Source organism: Corythoichthys intestinalis, chromosome 15, assembly GCF_030265065.1.
Source record: "Corythoichthys intestinalis isolate RoL2023-P3 chromosome 15, ASM3026506v1, whole genome shotgun sequence".
Lineage (NCBI taxonomy): Eukaryota > Metazoa > Chordata > Actinopteri > Syngnathiformes > Syngnathidae > Corythoichthys > Corythoichthys intestinalis.
Genome location: NC_080409.1, coordinates 33,190,841 through 33,214,033, shown reverse-complemented (window position 1 = coordinate 33,214,033; position 23,193 = coordinate 33,190,841). Strand labels below are relative to the sequence as shown.

Genomic DNA, 23,193 nt, shown 5'->3' with positions numbered 1-23,193 from the left:
GTTTAGAGACTTTATTGACTTAAAAAGTTTTCAAATTCAGTAATTTTCGGACTATAAACCGCTACTTCTTTCCCTCATTTTGAATCCTGCCACTTTTAATCCATTGTGGCTTATTTTATTTATTTGAGTTAATAGGTAACACTTTGACAGCGGCAATATAAGACAGCCTTAAAGCTGTAATGCGAAGTAATTTCATAACATGCCAAATAGGATCACAATTAAAGTAATTAAACATTGTCCAACAAATAAAGCATGAAAAAATCATTTATATGTTGCATATTTGACAAAATAATCACGTTTCCGAAGTTCGAGCCTGAAAGGGGACGAACCTGGAAGTGATACGTCACACCGAGAACAGCGATGGCAGCACTCCATACGGCCGCCATACAAAGCCCTTCAAACAATGATTCAAACAGCGATATAAGCGATAGATCGAGCGCAAGGGAGGAGATCCAAGTCAGTGTTTCCCACAGGATTTTAGGAGACTGTGGTGGGAGGCTCTCTGACCATAGGATTTTTCGAAACTGTGGTGGTGGGCTGCATCGGAGTCGGACAGCCACACCATGTCGTGCCACGGCGAATTTTTTTTTTTTTCCCCATATTTTCCCCCCCCAAGAAGAACCATAACAAAGATATATTTGAAATATTTCATTAGCTAGGCTAATGTTATAGCTCTCAGCTACGGTACATGTATGTAAAATGCGTTGCTGATTACAGCTACGTTACCCTATGTAATAATGCGACTTTTTTTCTCGTAGCAATAGTACGACTTACATCTCGTAGTGACTCAGGGTTGGCAACCCAAACTGTTGAAAGAGCCATATTTGACCCCCCCCCCCAAAAAAAACTGATACAGTATGTCTGGAGCAGCAAAAAATTAAAAGCCTTGTACAAGCCTTATAATTATCAATACTAGCTACATTAGCCTACTATAAAAATGAATAAGTTGGCTAGAAATACATAATTAGCCTTCATGATTAAATGTTTATTTTCCCTGCAGTGGATCCTATAGCGCACCACGTGACTTCTCTGTTGTACGATGACACCACAAGTTTAACTTCATTACAATATTAATGAATTGAAAGAATGTTTGTATCATGTTGGTCCTCCTAGAAATCCTATTAAAACAAAAAATATATTTCCCTCCCCCATCTTTTTCCATTTAAAAAAAAAAAAAGCCCCGAAGCAGCACTAAAGAGCCGCATGCGGCCCAAGAGCCGCGGGTTTCAGACCGCCGTCGTAGCCCTCCTTTTTCCTTTTTATTTGACCCTCATAAGTACTACATTACCACAACAATAACAGTTCTTCTGTCAACTGACCCATTTACAGGACTGGGGGAATTCTAATAGCCGTGTAAAGAGTTTTACTTGATTCGGTGAGAAGGTGAATAGTTTTTTCCCCGTTGTTCGTGAACTAAATTTCCACACAAACGCACATCGAGGTACCATTAACTTAGCAAGGAGAGGTATGAGAGTCATTTTTCCGAGTGTCCCAGAGCTCGCGAAATTTGGGGGGGCGCATTTATCCAAGTTTCGTCAGCCGTAATTGTCTGAAGTTGGCGCGCCGGTGTTGTGCCGAAAAATAGCCACTCCACGCGAAATGTCCACCCTGACGGGAGCGCCCACACGTCATTCGTACAAACAGCCTTTTCTTACCAATCGATGGACACGGAAACGACGTTCTTGTACCGTGAATATGTATCATTTTACTCTGCTTGAACTAATAAATATTTTACTGTGACCAACGCTCTGAAAATAGAGCAAGGCTTTATTTTGGGCCGCGCCTCTCCGCGCAAGTTCAATCAAAGTTTGCTTACCGTCCAAGACGGCCGTCCACCGCTCACTTTCACCGAAAAGTCCGATCTAAACTATTGTAATGCCCCGGATATGGGGAAGAAGGAGAGAAGTCTGTATTTGCTTACCCACTTGATTGTGGTAACAATAATAAAGAAAAACAATAACAAAATAACAGCGGGCTGCTACGACATGCGACCGCTATCTCTCGCTATCTCGCTCGTTCTCCCATTCTTCCTACTCGTTCCCCTTGCGTCTCTTAAATGAATAAATAAATAAATAAAATACTACTCTAAAATGCTGCTCTCACTCGCGCGGGTAGTAGAGTGGAGTGGGCTACAGCTGTGTAATCGGCTGACTGACGCATCTGATTAGTATCTTTTTTTTTTTTTTTTCGGCGGGGGGGGGGGGGGGCGCAAACGAGACTGTGGCGGGCCCAAATGAGACTGTGGCGGGCCGCCACAGTCTCTTTCATTGGTGGGAAACACTGCAAGTTTTTGAAGAGTTGGAGGAAGAAGAAGAGGTTGGAATTTTATGAAGGACCTAACATGTATTAGCCAGACTCTAATCAGGATGCAAACAATATGCCTAGACTACCTGACATGGAATGGAGACAAGACCCATCGAGATTACAAGATTGGTAAGATTTAGGCTGTTATTATTTTCATGATTTGAAGATGCAGGCATTTGCACATAATTTTATGTTTTTGTCTATCTGATGACATTGTTTTGTTTAAAAAAATAATAATCAGACTGCATGTTCATTTTGGTAGATCCGGCAGCGCTCATGCATATAAAATAATAATATAAAAACGTTGGGGGGGGGGGGGGGGGGGGGGAGATGAGTCATTGATGGCTTTCTCCACTTTATTGTGGCAACAATAAGAAAACAAAATAATAGCGGACTGGCACCACATTCAACCGCGAAGTTTTGCTTCTCGCCCATCTCCGCCTCGCCTCCTACTACCAGCTACCACTTCCAGTCCCAGCGTCTCTTAAACGGATCATGCACAGTGTCTTGTTATGAGCGTTTTGTTGACAAAGGTATCGAACACACGACGTGCTTACAACTTTGTTTCTTTATGAACACATGGAGCTAACAGTAGCTGGGGCTCTCGGCAGTAAGTGGCGTCTAATGGCGTGAGGAAATGTAGTTTTTTCACACAAGCGAACAGATTACAAAGCACTTCAGTGTTGTCCCGAGACTACATTTCCCATGATTCACTGCGTGACTTGAGCCACTCGCTGATTCGCTGCGAGATTGACTCAATGCCAACACGCTCGCTGTCACCTGTCAGCGGCTCTCGCGAAAAACAAACTAGAAGGCTATCAAGCGATCACCGTGAAAGAAACGCCGCTACAAATGCAATGCAATGCTTGAAGCATGAAGGTGGAAATACATAATACAAATACAAATAAATGTGCACAAACTCACCGGCAATGTAAACCTGCCGCTGTCAGCGCTCTGGGAGGTCGCATTTCACAGCATTCTGCCGCGGTCCTCCTCGCCAGCTATTTGCTCGCCATTCACGCTCGTTTGCATTTGATCGCTAGTCTGATACACTCCCGCTTTTTCGGTGAGGTCTTTTGTGTTTATTCGTTATTGGATCGTTTTTGTTCACCACAGTAAATAAGAGCACTGAATCAATAGGTGTAAGTCGCCATTTCTGTTCAACCCGTTTTCTCCTGTTTTGTTTAGCGTAAGAAGCTAGGTTAGTGGTTGTCTTTTCTTTGTTTTTTCATGATCAGGGTTTAGTTAGCGGGTGGGGTTCAAGTGTAGATTCCTTTTGTTTGTTGTTTCGGCTTGGGCTTACCCTGAAGCCGCGCTTCATCCACATTTTGTACATATTCATTGCGAGTTTGATTGTTGTGTAAATAAATTTGTGCCACTTGTGAAACTGTGTGGCTCGTTTTATGTTACGCCCTTCGCGAGCCGTCCTTGGGACGTAACACTAGCGAACACAACAACTATGCCACGACTATTGCCACGAGTTGGCTTTCGGCTAACGTCGCTAGCTTCTACTGTACATTCCACAACAGTTGGCAGCTCTGCTTTGACAAAGTCATCAGTCATCTATCCAAAAATCACACTTACTTTTTGGCAAATACTTGATCATAAGCAGACCGGTTAAGGAAGCAGGCATCTTCGAAGTGTTTGCAGCAGAGAACACTACTTGATGATGGCGTGAAATTCATTCGCTTCGTGCGAACGAAAGATGTCCATTTACGTGCCCTGCTATCCTTTGGCCACTCATACAACTTTTCGTTTGAGTGAGAACAAAACATCGCCACACACCGCCGTGGCATCTTACCGAGAAGCAATGCAACAAACAATACTGTTCTATGGCGGACTTCCCACGCACTTCCCGGTGTGACGTAATTTCCGAAGATTTCCGAAGATTGCCGAAGGAAAGCATTTTCGTTGTCAAGGGCGTTGCTATGGGTTAAACAAAGAATCTGGAGGGGTTGCGTTAAAAAAAAAGAAAAGAAAATATGCTTATAATTGTTTAGCCATTGATATTATTAAAAAACATGGTTGGCCAACCTTAGTTCACATTTCCCCTTTAAGACAGTCGTAATTTTGACATGACACTATCATGGACATTAATGAATGCATATTACAGATAGCATTGTCATCCGGCAAATTATTGCAGTAACTTCATTTATGTTCTACTTCGATCTTTTACATCCACTCAAAAGTGAGATAATTTTCCGAATGACACAAAATAACATCGGATATAAGCATTCATTAAGGCTCATGTCAGTGTCATGTCATAATTCTGATGGTTTTATGACAGTCTTATACTATCACTATCAAATAAAGTGTCACCAGATACCATAACTAGCAATTAATGAAACAACTGGAACAGTAACTGAAGAAATAATTGGCACAAAACATGAATTTTAATTGTTATTTCCATGCATACCGCAGCAATGCATGCTAGGAGGCATGTTGGACAAAACAGTGTTGACCGCAGGTGGCAGTAGAGGTTGACTGTCTCCCCCAAGGGAGCAGTGATGACAAAATGAAGCTTCTTGAAGCAATGATGCTTTGCAGTCAATTGGTTCAAAGCGTCATGGTGGTTCATTTTGTCTTTAGACAGTCGTATGATGCCGCTGTCAAAAAAAGTGTTACCAGTTAATATCTTTTGGTGTAAATATCCCATAACAAAGTGAGGACAGCTGCGGCTCACAATCCAGTGTGGCTTATCGCTGAACAATTGCCGTTTTTGTGTCAAATTTGGTGGGTGGCGGCTTATAGTCAGGTTCGCCTTATAGTCCGAAAATTGTCTTGGTCTTTTTTTTTGAGGCGCAAATACTGTATAAGGATTCTCTTCTTTTGTTGACACTTTTCCACTTTCTAAATAAAACAAAAAAATCTGATTCTTCTTCTTCTGATTTTGTTACACATCATTTTCATTCTGGCACATTTACTGGTCACTTCCTGTTGGTTTTGGGTTATTCTGATTCACTTCCCGTTCATTCCGGGTCACTTGCTGTTGATTTAGGTTCAAATCTAGGTCACTTGATTTGGGGGCATTTCCAGGTCACATTCTGTTGATTTTGGGTCAATACTGGGTCACTTCCTGTTCATTTCGGGTCAATCCTTTTCAATTTACGTTGAATTGTAGGTCATTTCCTGTTGATTTGATTTCAAGGTTATTTTACTTCCTATTGATTTTAGAATTGACACTAGACTAACATTGATGTTGTTTCTGTCAGGCCACGGCGGAGGCCAACAATCTGGCGGCGGTGGCCGCTGCAAAAGATCTGTACAACAAGAAGATGGAGGAGGTGCGTTTGCGACCGCCGGAATTGGCACTGTCACCCGTCTGACCTGCCCCCACTGTCCTTGGTCAGGTATGCGGCGGTGACCGTCCGTTCTTGGCGCCCAGCGAGCTTCAGGCGCGCCACGCAGATATCCGCGAGGAGGCTCTGTTGCTGTTCCGCGGCGTCAAGAAGATGGGCGGCGAGGAGTTCAGCCGGCGCTACCTGCAACAGCTGGCGAACGAGGTGGACCAGGTCTTCGTTCAGTACATCAAGCACAATGACTCCAAAAACATTTTCCACGCCGCCCGCACACCCGCCACCCTCTTCGTGGTCATTTTCATCATGTACGTGGCGGCTGGCGTGACGGGCTTCGTGGGTGTGGACGTCATAGCCAGCCTGTGCAACATGATCCTGGGCCTGGCCCTCATCACACTCTGCACCTGGGCCTACATACGATACTCGGGGGAGTACCGAGAGCTGGGGGCCGTCATCGACCAGGTGGCCGGGGCGCTCTGGGACCAGGTGGGGCAAACCGTACCTCTGGTTGTCTATCTTGATGCTAGAACTAAATGCGAAAAGCGAGCTGCAAGTCATTCGGTAATGCCGCTTTCACTGTTTCCCCCCATTTTCTGCCAGTGATATTTGATAAACATAAAATGATAGTCCATGGAGCATGTATTTGAAATAGCTACAGTATATTGCTCAATTTTCAACATCCAGACTGAATCGTAGCAACGTTAAAAAGGTTTGTTATGAAACAAATCCATAGACTCCACCATCAGTTGACAAGACAGCTCCCACAGACATTGCGCCACGCCTTCCCGTAGGGGGCCGACCCAGGCAGAATGTTAAATTGGGTTTACTCTGATAAACTCAAACACACGCTGCGTTCTAACGCCGGATTTAGGTGGAAACAGGAGGAATGTTTTACTGCATACAATCAGGCAAGAGTGTCTCAAGAGTGATTTGGTTGAGGATTCAAGGTAATTATTATATTAAATACACAAACTTTTCGACATCCGACGTAAAATTTGACTCGCCATTTGTTTCTACATCCGACGACATGCTCGAAATACGACGACAATGGCAGCACCGCAGACGAATGCACGGCGGATTTTCTTGTGTGACAAATCAACACTGGTTTCAGAAAAAGTTGGTACAGGTGGTGAAACAAGGAAAAAGTTGACGCTTACCTTCTAAATGAAGATGCAAATGACAGAAAAATATGAGCGTAGGGTGGGCATCCGTGAAATGGCTCAACAATACATCTCCACGGTCCTCCGACGACCATCGTTCGCCAGTCTTTATAAGTTAAGCTGACAATTCTTATTGTGGTAACATCTCCAGAGAAATCGCCAACTTCGCCACGTTTTTATCATTTATTTCACAACTTATTCAAAACAAAAACACCTTCTGTCTGCCGCAATTGACGGTGTTCTCAAGAAAACATTCAAAGTGAAAGTGAAACTCAAGCTCACCGGTCTGTCTCTGGCACGTCAGCCCCGCGGTGCGTTCAGGGTCAGCAAAAAACGTCCGCCACATTAGAACCCGATTCGTTACATTAATACAGGAATTATTATTATTATTATTATTCCGATTTTGATTTATAATTTATTTGTTTTGCTATGTGTAATTGCCATTTGTAATAGTACCAGCAGTATTTTTTAAGGATTTAGTGAAGGTTTTTGGGCTGTGGAACGAATTAATGGAATTATAATGTATTCCTATGGGAAAATCCTGCTCGACATACGACCATTTCGACTTACAAACAAGGTCCTGGAACGGATTAACTTCGTATGTAGAGGTACCACTGTATTAAATTGAAACGTTGTGAAAAACATTAATAGATAAAATTTGTGTAACTTTGGCTAGAAATAGTTCCTTAAAATGAATGATAACTGCCCGTTTTTTGCTTCTAACCAATAATCTAGACCGTGTTACGTTCTTTACTATAGAAGTTCCACGACTTAAGCATTTATTTAAAAGAATTTCAAACTTAAAAAGCTCTTTTGTTTCGTGACGGCCGCCATACTGGATTACACAATAGCGTAACTTTTGCTTGAAATATTTACCTAAAATGAACGATAACTGCCGTTTTTTTGTTGTTGACCAAGAATCTAGACTGTTTTACGTTCATATCTATGGAAATTCCGCGATTTATGCATTCTTTTTCAAAAAAATTTCAACTTAAAAAGCTTTGTTTTGTGATGGCCGCCATGTTGGATTTTGTATCTCTACTAAAGTTGCACCGATACCGATACCAGTATCGGCAGAGGGTGCCGATCCGGCCCGAATTGGTGGTATCGGTATCGACGAGTACCAACATTTAGGGCGCCGATACCATCAACTGGCGTCACTTGAGCGCAAATGAACTATCCTCCCCACGTGAGCTAACTTCCCAAATCCCGATGCATGATATCTGTGTGTTTTTGACTCGAAATTACCACACGAAAATATTTTCGTCTTCAATATTCAGGATGTTCACTACAACGCATATCTGCGATGTTGCGCTGCTTTTCTAACATGACATTCACAAACGATTAGCATGCGTAAGCTAACGCCCGCTGTTGGAGCGCCGATGGGATCAAAGAAAGGTTAAGACCGTGAGAGACTAAGCAAACTCATGGTTTCATGATGAACAATGAGTGGCAAATTAAGAGCGCCGTACTTCAAACTCGTCTTGTTTATGAAAGTCGATTCTCATATGCTGGTGTTATGCAGTAATGAGCAGAAGTGACTTCTGTGGCCAGAAAACACTCAAGCGGCGCAGCGCGAACACTGGATGTCCTATGTTAGATCCCATGCCAACTCTCGCGCGCACACACTAGATATCATCAAATAGCAACCTAGATGTGCTACATTAGATCCCATGCCATTAGCTGCGTGAGCCCAGAGCGACGCCATATTGTCCATTGATGAATTAGAAACCGCCATGACTGAATGGAAGTTAAGCAGGCCAAATCAATCCATACCGGTGACTAAAGATAATGATGCAAATACTGTTAATTCAGCACATGTTACAGATGGACTCGGACCACATATAGGATGTTTTGCTTATATGGTAAATATAGCTGCTAAGAGAGCTGCAGCAATCAACAGTGTGCCCCACTTTGCAAACAGTTAAGATTGTTCTCAGCACTTATATACAAAATTTCTTCAGATCAGTAAGAAGTGGGCACATAAATATTATGCACTAAAATGCTTGTTTATATGATGGCACTGTTATTTTTGCTTGTTAGCAAAAAAAAAAAAAAAAAAAAAAAAAAAAAAAAAAAAAAAACAGTTGTATTTTCTGTTTCAGAGCATTAAATGTATTGAATTGTATCGAAAATCGTAGCGAACCGTGACTTAACTGTATCGTTGCATCCCTTATACATATACATTATATACATTATATATATATATATATATATACACACACATATATACACACACACACAGTATATATATATATTTTTTGCAAACAGTGGTATCGGAATGGTATCAGTATCGGCCGATACTGCACAGCCAGGTATCTGTATCGGGCCCAAAAAATGGTATCGGTGCAACACTAACCTCTACACATGAAATTTAGGTTGCAATTTCTGGCAAAAACCTATATCTTTAAATATTGCTATTGATCTGGAAAATATAGGTAATTATCTCTGTATTTGGTAATTTTTTGTGCATCTAGCGTAAAATCTGAAACTTATAGCCATTTTAAGTTTTATTTGGTTATATAAAAAGATAATTAATCAGGATTTTGTCATGGAACGATTTTGAATTTTTTGATGCCGCTGCTCATGGAGACTCATATATGCCTAAGGGAGGTGCCTGTTTTGGTTTTAGGTGGCTAGTGGCTTTAGTTTTGAAAATATTTGAATTTTAAGCTTTTTAAAATAGGGCCCCTACGGATCGGCCCCGAGCCCCGGCAACTGATAGTGAAGTCTATGGCAAATCAAAGCGTGAAGATTATTTTCATAGGGAAAATCCCTCATTTTTAATTTGCCGCAATAGAGCCTGCATAAGAAGTCCACTGCTTTGAGATAGTCCAGTGTCCGACTTTTCGTATCTCGTTCTATTTACATGTGATTTCTCTGGTCCGTCTATTCACTCTGCCCATTTGTTCGACTGCCACAAACCACTTTTATCACTAATTATTTTTGCACTTATACAGTATATGGCCTGATCAGTTGTCTAAGTAATTTATATAATTTTGGACAAAAGTACACACATTTGTTAGAAATGCATTTTAAAACAGGTTAAAACTACATAAATATTGTGCAGAAAAAAAGCACTACACAAAATATAAGGAAGACTACTATAAAATACTAGATTTATTTGCACATTTTAATATTCTCTGGTTATTTTGCATATTTAATCAGTTATTATGGTAGCTATTATTACTACTATCTCAAAAGAAAATAATACAATTAAATAATACCAGTGGAATAGAGAGTTATAAGAATCTTTTAGTTATTTCTAAAAGTGGAGTGATGAGTAAAAAAAAAAAAGGTTTCAAACTAGTTTGTCTAAAAAAAGGACAAAAATTAAAGATTACAGAACACATGAATTTCCACATTAGCAGTTTTATTTCTAGTTAGTGTCCTCACCAATAAGAACAAGAACAAAGCGAGTGAGACCTAGAGCCCTTCCATAGGTAGTCTAAGAAAACACAACTAGAGTCCTTTTAGGACCATAACCACAGTGTACTTGTTTTTAATTAATATATATTGTATTCATTTTGTATTTATGAACATTTTTTGTCATTTTTACATTAGAAATTATCCACAAAAAACCCCGAAAAAAAAACAACTAATAATTAAAACAAACCGAATTGCCAAAAATTTGGGTCGCTATTCAAATTTTGAATAAAAACTGAATGCAATGATGTGCAAGTGCCAAATTTCAATACAGTGGTGCCTCAACTTATGTACGTCTCTACATACAGAATTTTCAGGTTAAGACACGCCTCAACGGGAAAATATTGCCTCTTGTTAAGACAGAAATTTCAGAATAAGAAAGGCACAAATACAGTTTGGCTGGTACTTGCAGCTCCCGGAGTTTAGAGAACGTAGCATACTTATAGCTATTGCCTAGCATTCCTGGCATCCAATTGGCTAAGAGGGACCTCTACTGTATGTGTATGTGTGTATCCCAGCGGTCTCTTCATTCGCCCCTCGTGTTTAGACATCTTTTACATGAGGGTACAGTGGGGCAAATAAGTATTTAGTCAACCACTAATTGTGCAAGTTCTCCCACTTGAAAATATTAGAGAGGCCTGTAATCGTCAACATGGGTAAACCTCAACCATGAGAGACAGAATGTGGAAAAAAAAACTCATTGTTTGATTTTTATAGAATTTTTATAGAATTTATTTGCAAATCATGGTGGAAAATAAGTATTTGGTCTATACAAAAAGTTCATCTCAATACTTTGTTGTGTACCCTTTGTTGGGAATAACGGAGGCCAAATGTTTTCTGTAACTCTTCACAAGCTTTTCACACACTGTTGCTGGTATTTTGGCCCATTCCTCCATGCAGATCTCCTCTAGAGCAGTGATGTTTTGGGGCTGTCATTGGGCAACACGGACTTTCAAGTCCCTCCACAGATTTTCTATGGGGTTGAGATCTGGAGACTGGCTAGGCCACTCCAGGACCTTGGAATGCTTCTTACGAAGCCACTCCTTTGTTGCCCTGGCTGTATGTTTGGGATCATTGTCATGCTGAAAGACCCAGCCACGCCTCATCTTCAATGCCCTTGCTTATGGAAGGATATTTTCACTCAAAATCTCTCGATACATGGCCCCATTCATTCTTTCTTTCTTTTACACAGATCAGTCGTGCTTGTCCCTTTGCAGAAAAACAGCCCCAGAGCATGTTTCCACCCCCATGCTTCACAGTGGGTATGATGTTCTTCGGATGCAATTCAGTATTCTTTCTCCTCCAAACACAAGAACCTGTGTTTCTACCAAAAAGTTCTATTTTGGTTTCATCTGACCATAACACATTCAGTCCCAGTCCTTTTCTGGATCATCCAAATGCTCTCTAGCGAACCGCAGAGGGGCCTGGACGTGTACTTTCTTCAGCAGGGGGACACGTCTGGCAGTGCAAGATTTGAGTCCCTGGCGGCACGTTGTGTTACTGGTAGTAGCCTTTGTGGTCCCAGCTCTCTGTAGGTCACTCACTCGGTCCCCACGTGTGGTTCTGGGATTTTTGCTCACCGTTTTTGTTATCATTTTGACACCACGGGGTGAGATCTTGCATGGAGCCCCAGATCGAGGGAGATTATCAGTGGTCTTGTATGTCTTCCATTTTCTAATAATTGCTCCCACGGTTGATTTCTTTACACCAAGCGTTTTACCTATTGCAGATTCAGTCTTCCCAGCCTGGTGCAGGTCTACAATTTTGTCTCTGGTGTCCTTCGACAGCTCTTTGGTCTTGGCAATAGTGGAGTTTGGAGTATGACTGATTGAAGTTGTGGGCAGGTGTCTTTTAAACCGATAATGAGTTAAAACAGGTGCCATTGATACAGGTAACGAGTGGAGCCTCGTTAGACCTCATTAGAAGAAGTTAGACCTCTTTGACGGCCAGAAATCTTGCTTGTTTGTAGGTGACCAAATACTTATTTTCCACTCTAATTTGGATATAAATTCTTTAAAAATCAAACAACGTGATTTTCAGGTTTTTTTCTACATTTTGTCTCTCATGGTTGAGGTTTACCCATGTTGACAATTACAAGCCTCTCTTATCTTTTCAAGTAGGAGAATTTGCACAATTGGTGGTCGACTAAATACTTATTTGCCCCACTGTATTAACTTTTATTCTTTTTTTTTTTACATTATGCACAACTCAAATTTTATGTTTATTGCGATATAATCTCATTGTAACATATGCATTATAAAAGAAATATTTTTATAATGCATGAATTTTGAGAGGCTTCCAACTGATTAGGGCATTTACATGGAAAACGTGTCTCTACTTACAGAATTTTCAAGTAAAGCTGCTTCCGAAGCCAATTAATTTCGTAAGTAGAGGTACCACTGTATATTATCAAGTGACAGGGAATTCTTGCAAGCTGCCCATGCCACACGCGCCCATGCACCCCATACACTCACAGATGAGGGCTTCTGAACTGTGCGCTGATAACAACTTGGGTGTATACTAAAGATGTCCCGATCGATCGGCATCGATCGGGTCCGATCACGTCATTTTCAAAGTATCGGAATCGGCAAGAAAATATCAGACATGCTTTTTAAAATATATATATATTTTCTATTTAAGTAGTTTTCTAATTGTATTTAACGTTACAGACAAAATGTCTTACACTCATCCAGAATAGTTTTGGCTTAAAGTAGGGCTATCAAATTAATCATGTTAAATAGTTAACGCATGCGCTGCACGACCCACTCACGCATTGTCGCATTTAATCTATAAAGACGCCGTTTTACCTATAGATAGCACTAAAAGGCAGCGTATAATGAGTAGAGAGAATTTTGACAGCCTTTGGAGCCATTTTTTATGTGGCTAAAGCCTTACAATACCTCTCTCAGCAATTAAAAATAACGTGGGAGGCAATGCGGGGAAGAAAGGTAGTAGTTGATCATTTTGTTATCACCCTGTGTTCTTTCCCAACGCAGAGAAGATATATCAATTGGTGCCCCTACGCACAGTCATGGTTGCACTTCCCATCATGCATTTGGGCAGAATTTAAATGGCTGCTATAATTTACTGAAAGCTCAACAAATACACTAGATGGCAATATTTAGTCACAATATACAAAGTCACATTTATCCTTTAAAAATTACAAGTCTTTCTATCCGTGGATCCCTCTCACAGACAGAATGTTAATAATGTAAATGCCATCTTGAGGATTTATTGTCATAATAAACAAATACAGTACTTATGTACTGTATGTTGAATGTATATATTCGTCCGAGTTTTATTCATTTTTTCTTAATGCATTGCCAAAATGTATATGAACGGGAAAAATTATCGAGAATGATTGGAATTGAATCAGGAACAAAAAAAAACAAAACAAAAAAAGCAATCAGATCGGGAAATATTGGGATCGGCAGATACTCAAACTAAAACGATCGGGATCGGATCGGGAGCAAAAAAAAAACATGATCGGAACAACCCTAGTGTATACCAAATAATTTTGCAGCCTACATGACCCAAAATGTGATCTACACATATTTGGAGGCTTCATCTTGATGAAATTTAAGTTTTTTGTAAATTAGCAAAATTCTTTACTTGCACTGTAAACTATTAAGTCATCTTAGCCGCCTATTTAGCTTGTTATCGTTACGTTATCATGAAAAAAGGGTCATCACCAAAATATTTTGTTTTCGACATCGTTCATGAAAACAACCCGACCATTCCACCCACTAGGCAATTATCCCTCTATCGAAATTTCAAGCCCAAACTCGTCATTCGCCATCAGACAGCAGCAATCTTGAATTTGATGACAGCAGCAATGTACTGCATTCCTTAACTCGCCATGTGTTTTTCCTCCCATGCCTCCGCAGGGGAGCACGAATGAGGTAAAAAGCGCAGCATTGATCCTCGGCGCGTGACATGTTTCTCATTCTCCAGCGTGACCACCTTGTGACTCCTCCACCCCTCCGATGCAGGCGCTGCACAAGCTTTACAACGTCGCCGCCAATCACAGGCACCTGTACCAGCACGCCTTCCCCGGGCAACAGGTTGACGACCCGGCGACGGCGGTGGCCGGGGAGCACGACAAGAAGCGGGACTGACAGGATTCATGACTTCCCGTTCGCCAAGGATTGTACAGTTCTCACATATACGACAACCATCAAGCATCCCCAAGCACCTTCACAGATCGGTCGCTCTACTCCAGCTAAGCTGTTAACTCATTGGCTGCCAGTGACAGTCTGTGATAGACAAACCAGAGTTGCTCTAAAATGCTTGGTTTTTACACTGATCACACAATAACTTAGGCAGATTTCCATTTACAACATTGTCAAACTCATCTTTGTCACAGGTCACATTGCAGTTCCCGTTTCCTTCAGAGGGCCATTATATCTGCCAACTAGAGCTCCTACAAATAAGCGACTAATGGATTATCAAATCGAGAAAAGTGATGAGTTGTCGTTAAGAGACATTGGCTACGTTTACATGGACACATTTTTATCGGATTAATAACCTGATCAGCCAAAAATTATTCCGTTTTCGTACTCATCCCATTTGGAATATTCTAACCCAATCAAGCCCATTCTGATCAACACGCTGCTAGAGATAAATGCGAAAAATACGCAAAATATCACTTACATTTAAAGTACAAATGGACGGATTGATGTTTTGTAGACACAGACAGAGGTGGGTAGTAACGCGTTATGTGTACTTCGTTACATTTACTTGAGTAACTTTTTGAGAAAAATGTACTTCTAAGAGTAGTTTTACTAAGCCATACTTTTTACTTTTGCTTGAGTAGATTTGTGAAGAAAAACACTACTCTTACACCTTTACTTTGGGTTACACAAGAGTGTACATTTTTCCTCCCTCATTCTACATATTAATTTATTTTTGTGCTAGCGATGCTATTGCCAATTGCTACTAATTTCACCTTTGACTCCATTACACCAATGAGATGCAAGCTTGCCGTTCTATGATCACGCAAGCCTGTTCAATCACGCGTCTTTAAAGCACCGTAACAAATGAAGTATTTGACAGAGCGCTGCCCTCAAAGGGATCCTCGATCTTAAAGACATGTAATTCTTAAAAGATAAATGTTAGTATGAGTATAATAATTTGATATTAAGCCCCTCTTAATGTTTTCGTTTTAAAAAAATTTGTAAAATTTTAACTAACAGGTCGCCATTCTTGTTGACGTCGCAGTGCGATGACATCACATAGCCCGCTGACGAACTTCCAGCGTGTCACTCGTTAGTTACCCCAACATATTGTCGGTTCTGCCCTTCCAATTTGAACCAGAGCGGAAAAATGAAGCGCAGGACAGCACTGTCGGTCGTTCACAACACGAGCAGCAAAGGCAAAATGCTGAGCAGGAATACCTGATGAGACAAGAGTTGGGCAAAACTGGTGGTGTACTTGCGGCAAGTGCGTCTCAATGACAACGAAGCGAGAGAGTGTATGCTGTCGGTTTTGTTAGCAGATCTTCAAGGTGAGCTATTGCGTAATCAAACTTATTCCAATATGATTATGTAGATCGTTAGCATCCAGAGCTGTCGTGTGCTTTACATACAGTACAGTCCAAAATTTTGAACACACCTTGTCGTTCGTGCATTTTTATTTTCATGACTATTTACATTATAAACTCTCACTGAAGGTAATAAAACTAGGAATGCACACTTGTGATAGTCAGGATCGGAATTGTGTCACGGTTGACTGTCCTCATTAAATCTGTCATCTGATGGGAACAAATCCTGGGATCAAATTTCCTCCATGTCTTGTATATCCAACTCACGTTTAGCTACGTAAGGGTGGTCCATTTTAAGTGCTTAGCGCGCATCAGCTGGCCACTATACCGCTGCATTGGACGTGCCTGGATACGTTTGAGTGGCAGCATCACTCATATTAGGTGAATACTGAACACACATACACTTACTGCCTGATTAACTGACAGTAGATGTGAATTATTAGCTTCCTCTGTGACTAGCGGTACACCAGAAGGTTCGCATACCGCTATAGCGCCAGGAGCCTCTTGCCTGCTTAAGAGAGCGGCCAGAGTTTCTTGTCTTTGGCGCTTTATTGCGCGCATTTCACTCGCTATCCGAGCGCGTTGAAGCTTCTTTTGAGGGAAAATAGTTAGAACAGCATTTGATTTTAGTCTCCACTTATATATAGCCACTCCGGTGAGCTCTTTCATACGTTGTCGTTGACTAAAAGCCTCAAACGCGGTAGGAGAAAAATGGAGAGAACAAAGCCTTGGGTCCTTGGGAAGTTCTGTCAGTCTACAGGCATTTCCCAAACCTTTCTCCTCTTCTAGTCAATAGGAAATCTGTGGAGACGTACATCACTCCCATTGTTTCCATTTGACTGGAAATTGCAACCAAAAGCAGCATATCGTGGCATTTTACTTAGCGAGTTTAGACAGAAACACACAATTGTTGAACACAATTGGAAACGTCCCATTTATGTCATCACTCCGAGCCTGGAAAACATGGCGCCAACTATCGGTCAAAATATGTACTAAATATTATAAAATATTGCCATTGATTTAACATTTTATGTGTTTCTAACAACATATTATTTTAGTACAAGAGAACAATTGTGGTTTATTAGAGCCTACATGTCTTTAAGATCGAGGATCTCTTTAATCGAAAGTGCGGATTTAAAACTCTCTCCCAGGTTTTATTTGGCACCGATTGCCCACGGAAAACCAGCGATATGATCCTTTTAATTTCGTAGTAGTAACTATGAAGAAACTACAGTAGTCACTATTCAAAGTCAGGAACTATTTTCTCCACTAGAGGGCAGGGCACTCATGCTCTTTGGACGAATAATGCTTCATCACTGTTTTTTTTTCTCTCTTTGATATTTTTTTAAAAATTTCCTTTGGCTTAATGTGGTTATGAAATGGGTTATTGTACAGTATCATTATAACAGTTCATATAAATAAGTTTGTGCTGACAGAAAAAAAATACCATTGTTGAAAAAAAAAAAAAAATCAAAAATAAGCAATTACTCAAAATGTTACTCATTACTTGAGTATTCTTTTCACTGAATACTTTATTACTTGTACTTCAGCACATATTTTGAATGCCTACTTTTACTTGAGTAAAATTAGTTTGAAATAACGCTACTCTTATTTGAGTAAAGTTTTTAGCTACTCGACCCACCTCTGGACATGGAAGTGTACTTTTGGTGAATCTGGGCATGCCAAAGTAATGTGAAACCGGAGTGTCCATGAAAACAGTGAATCTGATCAGAATTTTATTCCAAATGCTGATCAGAAAAAGAAGTTTTATCCATGTAAACAAACCCACATCATATTCACTTATGAGTTGGCAATATTTTAGAAATTTAACTGGGAGCCCTTTCACCCAATAAATTAATGGACACGTATGTTTCAAAATATTATTGCAAAATAATATTTGTTGACACTACAACTGCAACATTTATGACTTTTGCCAGTTGGCGAACCCTATGGAAGGTGGAGGTTATGTATTCAGTTCTGTATTTCTGTGTTTGTGTTCAAGATAGCTGAAGAACAAATAAAGGGATTATTATCAAACTATGACTCACAGTAACTTGTTAACCGTTGAGGCCATTTAACTCAAATTTGGAGGGTCGGTGATATAAGAGAGAGGGTCAAAGGTCAAAGTCAGAAATAGGCCAATGCTTTGAATTAGACTGCTTAGGTGGAAGTCTGGTCTTTCTCGATCTCTCAAATATGTATATTGCCTTTGTTTAGTCATATTTTAGTCTTTTGTTGACTTGCACATGTATTTGTATACGTCTTTTTTTTGTTCTCAAAATGTATTTTGTGTTAAAGCATTTTTTACTGGAATTGCATGTTTTTTTTTATTTTTAAATAAATTGTTCTTTTCATTTGGTGTGGAAAACATTGTACAAGGTGTCCATAAAGTTTCTTATAACTGAAGAATTAAAGACATTTTCTTCAATTTATGAGCTTTTCAACACCCCAGTATATCCCAAGTTCTCATTCAAAGGTTTGTTCGCAGAGTCTAAGTTTTTTAATGTGTTTCATTAAGACCAAGGTTGGAAACGAGCTGTGACAATATCTTTTGCTACTTTACTTTTTAATTCATTTACTGCCTTTGACAGCAATAGACATCTAATCCATTTGTACTGGGAGGGCTTGCACGGATGAATGAAAGTTAAATCCCTGCCAACCCTCGGACAGCTCAAATGGATTGGACGTCACTCGTGACAAACTATATTTCTATTGATCTTTCACGAGTTTGATTGCTTTAAGTGGTTATGTACCTAAGTTAGTGTGGTCAATGTAAAAAAAAAAAAAAAATTAAAGCAACTCCAGTTCGTCTATGACTATCAGTGGCCGCCAATGAGTTAAAAGCCCACTAAGAAAAGTGGCGAACTGTGTCTTTTGATTGGCTTCTTGAGACTTTCCCATTGTTCAGGTTCCCCACCGCTAAATTACAGGCTCTGAAGTCTTCCACGATGTTATCGTCATCTACATTGAGGCTTTCATCACCGTGTCACAAAGTAGCACTTCACCATCATCATGTTGCCCTCAAAGCACCTTTTCATGACGTGTATCATTAGTTGAAATATTAAAATATTACAAACCCATTGAACTTGTTTGCTGTTTGAACACGTGAACAACGACAGCATGGTACAGGCTGGTTCGATGTTTTATTACACCAGGTTGTACATCACCTGCAGCGGGACTCCTTGTTGCTGTACTGTATTTTGAGGCAAAATACACAAAAACCGAGTCTTTTCAGAATCTCAAACATCCTACCGGGATATTTAGAAACTGCTAATGCGTCCTAGAGAGGATTTAGTGGGAAACTGTGCAAAAAGTAAAGCCTTGTCATTATGAGCTGCAATGTCAAATGATCACAATTAGACATCAAGCGCCATCAATGGCTGTGAATGAGTTGATAGTAAATATTTTCTTATTCATTTATTACTTACGGTAATTAAAAAAAAAAATTGTTTTTTTTTTTCAAATTTAAAACAAAAAAGTCAAAATGGATTGGATTGTTATCGTTTTCAATGGCAGAAAATGAGTTATGTATAAACTCTCCTCAGATAATTTCACTGAAACATGAGCATTCACAGCAAGTCCTCTTAGTTAAGTTGAATCGGGACGTCTATCACTGTCAATGGCAAGCAATAAGTTAAATAAGATGAAATTTAAAATAATTAAAAAAAAAAAAAAACTTAAAAGTGTTAGTGTGGGCCATAATCGGAGTGTATTTGTTTTGATTCATTTTAATAACGTGTTTTTAAAAATTGTATTCAAATATACTGTAATTTTAGTCATAAAAAATCAAAATATAAAAAAATGCTTGAAAGATAATACAACATTATTAAAAATATACCGTATTCTCGGACTATAAGACGCTACTTTTTTTCCCTCATTTTGCGTCATGCGGCTTATAGTCCAATGCGGCTTATTTGTTGAATTATTTGGGTTAATAGGTAACACATTATTTGACGGCGGCGTCATAATTATGACATGACACTATCATGAGCATTACTGAATGCTTATGACAGATTTCATTCAGTGTTATCCGGCAAATTATGTCACTAACACCATTTATGTCCAGCTCGGATGTTTTACATCCATTCAAAAGTGAGATAATTTGCCGGATGACACTAAATGACATCTGTTGTATGCATTAATGCTCATTACAGTGTCATGTCATAATTATGATTCTCTTATGGCGTCACGGTCAACTAAAATGTTACCAAATACCATAACTAGCAATTAATTAAACAACTGGAACAGTAACTGAAGAAATCCTAAGCACAAAACATAAAATTGTAATTGTTATGTACATATGTAGTGCTGCAATGCATGTCAGGAGGCATGTTGGACGACATCAGTGTTGACAGCAGGAGGTTGACTTGTCTCCCCCAAGGGAGCATTGATGGCCAAATGAAGCTTCTTGAAGCAATCAAGCTTTGCAGCCAAATGGTTCAAAGCTTCATTTGGTCTTATGATGCCGCTGTCAAATAAACCGTTACCGGTTAATATCTTTTGGTGTAAATATCCTATAATACAGTGAGGACAGCTGCGGCTTATAGTCAGGTGCGCCTTATAGTCCGACTATATATTAATATAATTATAAATGAGTAAAATATTAGCAGAAACAAAATGAATAGGAAAAATATACTCTGGTTATGGCCCCCCCATAAACACTAATTATTTTATAAATTTCATATTATTTAACTCATTGCCTGCCATTGACAACAATTGACATCCAATTTATTTCAACTGTGAGGATTTTCTGTGAATGCTCATTGTTCAATGCCATTGAGGGCGTTAGACATCCAATCCATTGCTATTCGTTCACTCACTCCTCCCTGTCAAAATGGATTGGACGTCTAGCACAGTCACTGGCAGCCAATGATTTAAATAGGAGCCCAATAAAAGGTTACATTGGACAACTAAAATGTTTTCTACCTCATTTCAATTCATTGAAGACAAGTGATTTCCAATATTTACTAATTACAAGCTGTCTTTTCTTACAAAATCCCACAAAATCCCTAAACTGCATACATGTTTTAAGATACAATATATTAAAATATGATAGTTCAATTTTTTTCCTGCTGGTAGTAAAGTGTCCTGTCTGACCAGCAACATATGGCTTTGAGACATAAAAATACTATTAAAAAAAACAAAAAAAAAAAAACAGTTTGCATCTTGACAAAAACCAAAAACACGTTTTTTAATTAAAGTCTTTTGCGTGAAAAAGTGTTTCCTAAAATTCCAGTAGCTTATGTTCTTTCCGAGGTGATGCTTATCTTTAATTAAATAAAGATGCGTTCCTTATGCACACTTAAATACATCGCCCGGGTTTTTGTGGATTGTCTATTAAAGAATAAAAAAAATAAAAATAAAAAAATTAAAAAAAAAAGGGGGGGGGGGCAAGAATCCTCCACGTTGATGTTTTGGTTCACTGTTTAAAAAGGCACAATGTTGTTTTGCCAGTCCTCCCACACCGTTGCTTCTTCATTGGAGTGTTTCCAGAGTTTTTTTTGTATGTACGGTATATATATATTTGGATCAAAAAGCTAAGGCACATACGTTTTGGTCACATGAAGCTGTTGCCAGGGGGCTGCTGGGCATACCACTGCTGCCGCTGTTTGCGAGCCTCCACTTCAGAGAGCAGCGCCTGTCGGTACGCCTCGTACGACTTGACGATGTGCTCCAGCTCCTTCATGAAGAGCAGCTTCAGCATGCCCTGGTACGTGTCCAGGTCGGCCAGCTGGAAGAGCTCCCACTTCAGGATGTGGTCGTACCTGGAGGAAGAACTCGATTCATGTGTTGCGAAGGAAAGGAAATTGTGCTATTTTAGGTAATTTTTGGTTTTACAATGGTTGTTTAATTTGAATGGAATCCCCTTTTCAAATATTTGGAGGACAGTATTTTCCTGACAATAAGTCAGTCTTTTCTTTCTCCCTAGCAGTGTTGTTTTTGGCAGCCCTTTTAATGTTTTATGTCTTTTGGAAGAAAATACTTATTAGTCTCAGTCATATTCTAGTCATTTCAAAATGTGTTCGTCTTCATTTAGTTTTAGTCGACGAAATCTCATACAAATTTCATCTAGTTTTAGTCGACAGTTACTCAAAATGTTTTCGTCTGTAAATTTCAAAAGTTTTTGTCCAAAAATAAAGGTCTATTTCAAACACATAGAATACATACATACAGACGAGCAAATATTGTAGCATCTACAAAGACAACGGCAACTTGGTGACGATAATACACACTCAGCAGGAAAATCAGTACATTATTTTCAATTAAACCCACCGGGCGTTGAAGAAGATGCTCGCCATGCTAGAGATGCTAATGAGAGTGCTATGCTAACGCAACGTGTTACATTTAGTGTGCGATGATCACTCAGCACATACATTTAAAGGCTAAGGCAACTTCGCATATTCTCTCTTGCCAAGACAAGAAAATAAATCTTACCATGTCTTTCCAAACAAGCAAGATGGAGCCCAGCCAAGCTTGAAACATGTCTTAAACTCTGGTGGGGAAAGTAGGGACAGACGCAGCACATCTCACATGAGAAAAACCACTGCTACGATGCAAGCTGACGTACTCCATGTACAATATGAAAAATGTCACACATTGTGAACGCATAACAGAATCTGTCACACTTTTGTCTGTCGGCTCGTCAGACGAAAACTGGCATTTGCCTAGTTATGCTCTAGTCTCCCAAGCCAATGAAAAATCAAAAAAACTGTTCGTCGACGAAATATTTTCATTGTCGTCATTGTTGACAAACACAACAATGTTCCACAGTTTGGCTGGGCCTGTCATTTTTATTAAGGTTTTCACTTCCAGAATAGGCGATGTAAAGAAGTGATACTGAAGTCTTGAATAGATTTGGTAGTAAATTAGAGTCGAGTTTTTGTCAACCTTGTTTAGATTGTATTGCCGTAATTTCCCGAATATAAGGCACACCCGTGTATAACGCGCACCCCAAATTTACTTGTAAAATCTAGGGAAAATTACTGTACCCGTGTATAACGCGCACCCTAATTTTAGCACCAATAAATAGAAGAATACAAGAAAACAGAGCTCGTGTACAGATACAGAAATGTCATTTTACTGACTGGTAAAACACAGCACAAGCATAGCACATTGGTAGTTCAAAACAATAACGTAGACTGACGGTACGGTAATAATATGATCTGATAACTTCATGAACTTACCAGAATCCAGGAGAAAACAAAACAGATGTGACTTTTCTTTTAAAGGCTACTGTATAACTTGCTCGTTTCATCATGATGAAAAAATGTTTCCTCCATGGATTGGTACGGTAAAATGAAAGTGAGAACGTAAGTCGAAAATCCGAGAGAGCTCATCGCTGTCGACATGACAGTAACAATAGGAACTATTGTTATTTGGGTTTGAGTTTCCCGAGGGACAGATATAGTTGACGGACACATGAAGTCTGTGTTGTTACGTTTGTTATGGTCCGAGTTGCGGAGCT

At 39.7% G+C, this 23,193-nt stretch overlaps 2 protein-coding genes across 5 annotated transcripts in view; one reads left to right on the top strand and one right to left on the bottom strand.

Moving 5' to 3' along the window:
• Positions 1 to 18,844, top strand: part of atl1 (atlastin GTPase 1) — a 32,136-nt gene extending 13,292 nt beyond the window's left edge. The window contains exons 11-14 of one of the 2 annotated variants that reach the window (XM_057858804.1): positions 5,517 to 5,588; positions 5,655 to 6,086; positions 14,074 to 14,088; positions 14,179 to 18,844. In XM_057858804.1, the coding sequence (XP_057714787.1) occupies positions 5,517 to 5,588; positions 5,655 to 6,086; positions 14,074 to 14,088; positions 14,179 to 14,304 (645 nt within the window). In that variant the 3' untranslated portion in view covers positions 14,305 to 18,844. The remainder of the gene's footprint in view (positions 1 to 5,516; positions 5,589 to 5,654; positions 6,087 to 14,073; positions 14,089 to 14,178) is intronic. The other variant, XM_057858805.1, reaches the window with a different exon arrangement.
• sav1 (salvador family WW domain containing protein 1) overlaps positions 1 to 23,193 on the bottom strand; it is a 115,133-nt gene that overhangs the window by 2,341 nt on the left and 89,599 nt on the right. The window contains exons 5-6 of one of the 3 annotated variants that reach the window (XM_057858807.1): positions 21,279 to 21,493; positions 12,303 to 18,921 (exon numbers count right to left, since the gene is read on the bottom strand). In XM_057858807.1, the coding sequence (XP_057714790.1) occupies positions 21,286 to 21,493 (208 nt within the window). In that variant the 3' untranslated portion in view covers positions 12,303 to 18,921; positions 21,279 to 21,285. Of the gene's footprint in view, positions 1 to 12,302; positions 21,494 to 23,193 lie in introns of those variants that run through there. The other 2 variants (XM_057858808.1, XM_057858806.1) reach the window with 2 other exon arrangements.